The sequence below is a fragment of the Nymphalis io genome, chromosome 3, assembly GCF_905147045.1.
Source record: "Nymphalis io chromosome 3, ilAglIoxx1.1, whole genome shotgun sequence".
Classification (NCBI taxonomy): Eukaryota; Metazoa; Arthropoda; class Insecta; order Lepidoptera; family Nymphalidae; genus Nymphalis; species Nymphalis io.
Genome location: NC_065890.1, coordinates 9,969,150 through 9,975,971, shown reverse-complemented (window position 1 = coordinate 9,975,971; position 6,822 = coordinate 9,969,150). Strand labels below are relative to the sequence as shown.

The 6,822-nt window shown below is 33.0% G+C and overlaps 1 protein-coding gene across 1 annotated transcript; it reads right to left on the bottom strand.

The window, feature by feature from the left end:
• Positions 1-317: 317 nt before the first annotated feature.
• Positions 318-6,568, bottom strand: LOC126781121 (centromere protein I-like). The gene is made up of 13 exons (XM_050505947.1): positions 6,320-6,568; positions 6,098-6,250; positions 5,924-6,009; positions 5,610-5,717; positions 5,377-5,523; positions 5,174-5,236; positions 4,991-5,100; positions 4,650-4,810; positions 4,364-4,521; positions 4,144-4,290; positions 3,867-3,999; positions 2,813-3,011; positions 318-1,744 (listed from the first exon to the last, which is right to left on the bottom strand). Exons 1-13 carry the CDS (start codon positions 6,483-6,485, stop codon positions 1,363-1,365), a joined length of 2,013 nt encoding a protein of 670 aa, XP_050361904.1. The 5' UTR covers positions 6,486-6,568; the 3' UTR covers positions 318-1,362.
• Between the last annotated feature and the right edge of the window lie 254 nt (positions 6,569-6,822).

Below are 6,822 nucleotides of genomic sequence, written 5' to 3'. Positions count from 1 at the left end.
GCATTCAAGAAATATTAAAAAAACATTTTTTGTAAGATCCTCATTATAAAACACATATTAATATTAATATAATGTACAACAAGTACCAGATCACTTATAATGCTGAGTCTAAATTAAAATGTAAAATTATGAATAATGTTATGAAAAGAGTATAAAAATAAATTTAATGTAATCTGTGCTAAATACATTTCAATATTCGATTAACTTATCAAAAATTTTACAATAAATATTTAGCTTGTGAAGCATTTAACCATATAGCCAATTTTAACTTAACTTTTTAATAGAGAATTAATTTTTCAAATATTTGCTCCTGGTTGGCAAAAACTAACTATAAAAAGTGAAAAACGCTCAAATGAAAAATCTCGAAGCTGGTTTTGATGACAGCTATGATCCGTTCAGATATATATCGAGCACTATTTGAATAATTACAGTATGGCTATGTGAATATGTGAAAATATGTCTGGCCACTTTTATTTGACTGAATATCATTTGTTCCTAGAATTTGAACTAACAGTTATAATACTATCAAGTAGTATATATATTTTTATTTTCAACCATTTACCATTTCGATACCCAGTCAGTAATATTTTTTTTAAATATAAACGAATAATTTTTAAATATTAATCAACACTTTTCTTTTAAGCATTTTTCAATATTCGTTGAGGTTTCGGATTCGACGACCAAGCCCATATTTATTCGAACCATTCAACGTCTAAACTCTATAGGTTTGACAGTTATATGGCAAGCAAATTCCATTCATTTGTATTATTTTATATTACATTGTTGTTTGTGTAACATGCTTTATAAGTACATTTTCCCCTCATCCTATTAATGAATCACATATTTGTTGTTTATTTTTTATAATTTCTTAATTATTTCTAGCTTTTGAAACATAGTCAATAATATTTGAATATAATAAATCTAAGGACTTTGTTTGTTTTTATTTGAAAGCACTAACCTCTGGAACTAACAGGGGGATTTATAAATATTTTTGCAGATTAAACATCACACTATAACCCACGCAGACAGAGCAGAACCATTTAACGCGGGTGCAATTAATTACACGGAAAATCTAGTTAAAGATATTTTAAAGAACTATAACCATATAACTTCTCTATATTTACTTTCGATAGTTATAATAGGGGATATATTAAATGAAGCAGTAAGGTATGTGATAAGATTAATATTATAACCTAAACTATGATTTCGCATTTAACATATAAATTAAAACTACAATAATGTTATAAATTAGCGTGTGATTTAAAATTGTTGAATTTTTTATTTCATTTCAAATACTTATCATAAGTAGCCTTATGATTTTGAATATATTGAGCACAAAGTATTCACGATTGCTCTTAAGTGTTAGCGCAGCTCGGGCATTGCTTGCACAGCAAATTGTCTCAAATTGTCGAATTCCTGCTCGATAACTGTGTTAAACCATAACTTATTGTCGGCGTCCGTTTGATCTATGGCCTGTAGCGACACATACGTGTACGGTGCGAATGCTAAGTGATTGCGGATGCTTAACTTTGTATCGACATCTGGTATTATATGCGTCAACTTGCTAACCAGCTGCGGGTGCAATTTACTGAAGGTGAACCCTTTCTTGCGCCCACTGAGGAATTCTTCATAGAAACAGCTCACAAAATCTGATGTGAATGCTTTCAAAATCTGCATCTGTTCAACGTAAACTTGATCTTTTCTCCCATTCTTCGCTTTTATGGCAGAGAATATTTCTTTGTACCTACAAAATTATTATTATATTATATATTCATACTCATGTGAACGATTGAATTAAATAACAATGATAATCATAAAATAACAAATAAATTTGTTAATCTATTACTTTAAATAAAAAATCCTTAGCTTTATATTCCTACTAGCGTTAATATTATTAATCAATTTGAAAAAAAATACACTTATGAATATTAACTACCAATAGAGTTCGAGCTCCTGGACAATATGGAACACAAAACTGAGCACTCAGAAATAAATATACACGGCAGCAAGATTGGGGGCAAAAATGAAGCTAAAATGTTGGAAGAAAGATAAGAAAGGACCACTCCGCCTTTAGTCTTAAATCTTACAAAACAATCAGAAATCAACGCCCATTATAAGATGGTGGAGATGGCAGATCTCAGCAGGAAAAATATAATTTGAGCGACTCAAAAACCTCGCTCGAACTGCTGAGGAATGCTAAGGACATCGGCACTGAATTAAGAACATATCATAGTGAAGGTAGAGGTCAGATCTATCTGGAACGGCCAGAAACCAGAACGGAAAGAACGGAAAGAAACAAAAAAAAAAAGAAGCAGACGAGCTCATAAAACAAGCAGCTTTAACACCCTATTCAACGTAGATAAGACAAAGCGCTGTTGCCATTCTCAAGGCACAGCCTAAGACCATGTACTTTACATACAAAATGGCAGACAAAGAATCTCTCCAAATGTGTGACAAGTAAGCTACAATTGCACGACAGCGTATCCCACGCAGTTATTGCGACGTCGCGCCGGGGAAACTGATGAGAGGTAACGGCGTCAACTAAGGAGATTCTAGTCCTCACAATGGCGACGCATAATAGAGATGACCCATATGATGAACAGGCTGGTTGAAAACTAATCAGACTAGCCTAGGAATCCAAAACCCCACTAATGTCAATAACAGAACACAACTAACGGAAGTCTGTCTTCCGTTCTGTGTTCGGAAGACAACTAGTACACAACAAATAAGTACAAACAAAAAAGCAACCGAAGGCAAATTCCTATTAATAGACGTAGCGAATACAACATAAAAGAAATTCAAGTAAACTCACAGCACGACAAGCGCGGCAAGGCGGTCGAGAGCGGCGGCGGACCCGGCCAGCAGCGGCAGCGACAGCGGCAGCGCGCGCGGCGCCAGCGCGCACACCACGCCGCGCCCCGCGCCCCGCGCCGCACCCCGCGCCGCGCCCCGCGCCGCGCGCGCGCACCGCACGCACGCGCGCGTCGCGCTCTGCAGCACCAGCGCGTCCTCTGAGGACGCGGCCCATGTTCGTTAGGTTATACATACATTAATAGTTAATAAACTAATTACTAGTTTATTGGAACATCTTAATATGTAGCCTATTCCAAACACAAGATTATTAAAGACAAATAAACAGCTTTGGAATTGAATTAACGCGATATTGGCCATTGGTCACGATCTTGAATAATCTATGATATTCACTATGGATTCGCGAAATTATAGCACTTTCAACGTCAATGAAGTTGTAAACATAACTTTGGAAGTAAAATTAAGTGGTTAGATAAGGGGAACAGTACTATAAATAAAGGTAAATTAATCAAGAACTGTTTGTAGTGCATAATATTGAACCAGAACTGTAAACAAATCGTATGAAATATGTAAATCTAAGCCAAAATGGCCCAGTGGTAAGTTCAAACCCAGCATCACTGAAATTTCATATGCTTAACTTGTGGTTTTAATTCATCTCGTGCATGACGGTGAATAAAAATATCGAAATTATTCCACATGTGTATTCTACCAACCAGCGTGGTGGCATAAGCTCCAAAACTTCTCCTCAAAAAGTAGAGGAGGCCTTAGCCCAGAAGTGGGACATAACAGGCTGTTACTGTACTGTAATGATCACATAAAAAATTTTGTAATTGCCATTTACGCCACATAATCAAGTTTAAAAAGTAAAAATAAAGGCAAATAAAATCCAAGGTGTACAGATGCGAGGCACAGTTTTACTTATCAGAGAAACCCAATAATTTTTATTGACCTAATTAGAACTTCTGTATAGATCTTATAATCTGTAGTGTAACAAGCTGGTTTATTGAGACTAACGAAATAGTAACTGTACAAAAATAATTTAAAAAGCAACTTACCAGGTGAATATTGCAATCCTTTGTCACACATGTCACTAATTCTTAAAGAAACCATTGTCAATATTTCTGCATACATTGATTCAGTAGGTTGTATACTTAGAAAATAATGTCGGGACCGCATACTTGAATGTGTCTATAAGTAAATGTTTTAATATACATTTTGATAAATATATTTGTTTTAAACACAACAAAAGTTGTTGTATATTGCCACTACCATTACTAAATAAGCCTAATAAGTCAGCATAGAATATATTTTTATACAGGTTTGTAAACTTACCAAGTTTGTATACATGCTGGTTATACTCCTGAGTATAGCACACTGTTCTATAGGTTGTGCTCTATAATAAATCTTCGTTAGCGTGTCTAAAATGACATTCACATGATCGGCGCCTTCAACGTTCACCCATTCGACGAGTTGAAGAATCTACAAAATTAAAAAATTAAAAGACTTTTCAATTTGTAATTATAAATTTTCTATATTTAATCAAATCACTCACCTCTGGCAAAAAATCTTTTTCATTCCAAAATGGCAAGAACTGTGCCAAGAAACGAGTCACAACAGGTAGACCTTGCATGAGTGTTGATTGAAATATTGCCAATCTCTGCAGTAGGTCCTGCTTTTCAATATAAGTATGAGGCGACGTTTCTAAGAAACCTGAAAAAAAAAGCCATTGCCTTCTCACTCATGTAGACTACTTGATGATAATCACAGGATGTAAGATGTATTTCCATAGAATGTTTAAATTTCAAAGTATAATTAATAGACAAGCAATCCATAATCACAGCTGGTGAGTAGATGGTGAAGCTCGTGTGACAGAAAGGCGTGGTCGGCACTGGCTGCTGCGGCAAGCAGCGCCAACCCTGCCGGGTTGCACAACAACGCGCGTAATCGCGCCGGACGACGCATGGTCCGCTGCGCGCTGTAGTGCAGCAGGGACACGGGCCTGCAAGTTCAACCATTCCCAAACTTTAATTGTTTTATTGTCAGTTTTTTTAACATAATATTCAAATTACAAATTGCTGAATTACAATAAATCAACTATCAATGACATAAAAATTTCTTATAAATTATTTGATATATTCAATTGGATTTCATAAGACAAATTGTACACAATCATACTCACTCAGAAAAGTCTAGATAGTTCTTCTGAGCATCAATATCATACTGTTTTGAACCTATATTTGTAAATTCCAAATTTGGTATGAGTGGATCAGCTTTTTTATTTCTACCTTCCTAAAAACAATAACATCACATTACTATAAATTTAAACATAATATAAAGCATAAACTTTAATCAGAAAACTTACAGAGTTTAATGAATTAATCCAGAACAGCTTAAATGTCTCTTTACTCAAGCTGTTCCTTTGATTCTGAAATTTAAAAAATATTAATTATTTTAGTTACTTTTTTTAATCAGTATCTAAGAAAATAATCATATTGTAAAAGTGTTAGCAACTATATGATATCCCAGGTCCAATAGAAGCCATTTTTGTAATATAATAAACTTTACCTGTGCATTTTTAAACCTTGCAAGTAATGTTAAATTTATTTTTCTAAATGCTGTATGTATTGATATTGAAGGCACATCTTCAGGAACATATTCAGGTTTGTAAGACTTAAACAAACCAAGCAGGACTTGAATCTGTCTATACATATTCTGAAATAATCAAAAAAATACTGCTTTAGTTTTTTATGATATTGTTTTATTAAAAAAACTATTGAATTTTTGTGTTATTAAATTACCTTTTTAGCTTCTCTATTTTTTGCGTACTCCATCAATTCCAGTACTCTTCTTCTAGTAACATCATTTGGCTTAGTCAATGTATACACAAGTTTCATAGCATGTGCAGCCTGGAATTGTTCATACTATTAAAAGCCAAAAAAATATATACACATTGGATAATACAATTTTTTTACATATTTTAAAATGATATTAGCTTAGTATTAATTATAATAGCTGTAAAGCTATAATAATTTTAAAATACTATCACTACACAAATGGTTTTTGTTCATTGGTCTTCATCCATAAAGTTATGGAACAAATCTTATATACTTACAAGTGCCTCAAATGTTATCATGGTATAAAACAATTCATATCCCATATCTAGAGCTTTCATATCTACACTATCACAGTCCATGGCAGCTGAAATGAAATCATATTATTTATTTATTTTTTGTACAAAAAAAATTTTATTGTTCTTTTTGTACAAAAATCATCGCATTTATTATACCTGTCAACCAATCCAAAAGAAAGCCAATTCTTGAAAAATTACTTTGACTGTCATAGTTTGCGAGAAGCCATCGCAATGCATACTCAACAGTACTTTGCCTCACCTTTTCTTTGGGCAATATACTGGCTCCAAGATTAACCCATTTTGTAACAGCTAAAACATATTTGGGTAATGTAATATATGTGTATACGATTTCTTATTTATAATTATGAATGTACTTACGTATACTCAAGTTCAACCAAACTTTAAACAAGGTATGGAAATCTTCATAGTTAAGTCCTATGTTATCCACTATATATCCTAATTCATCGATTTTAGTTTGAAATAATTCTTTGTCAAAGCCTTTTTTTAGCGATTTAATATAGTCTATTATCTCTTCTACATCCATGATTTTGTAAAATAAAAATTACACCAAACACAATAAATTGAGTTAGTTTATCAACAATTTATTCAAAACAGAAAATACGTTTAAAATCTGACAATGACAACCTGCTATCAGAAAGCAGCTTGCTTGTGGTGTATTAATGTATTTCTCTAGGTTTCTTAATTGTTTATGGGAATTCAAATTATTCATAGACTTAAAGTATTCAGCCGCGCCATATTATGCTTTTATCGCTACATAATAGTTTTTTTGCGTAGTGTATATTATAATTGTTTTTTTTATTATTATTAAAATTGAATCTTAATAAATTACGAAAGTTATCAAATATAATAAAGTTAGTTTG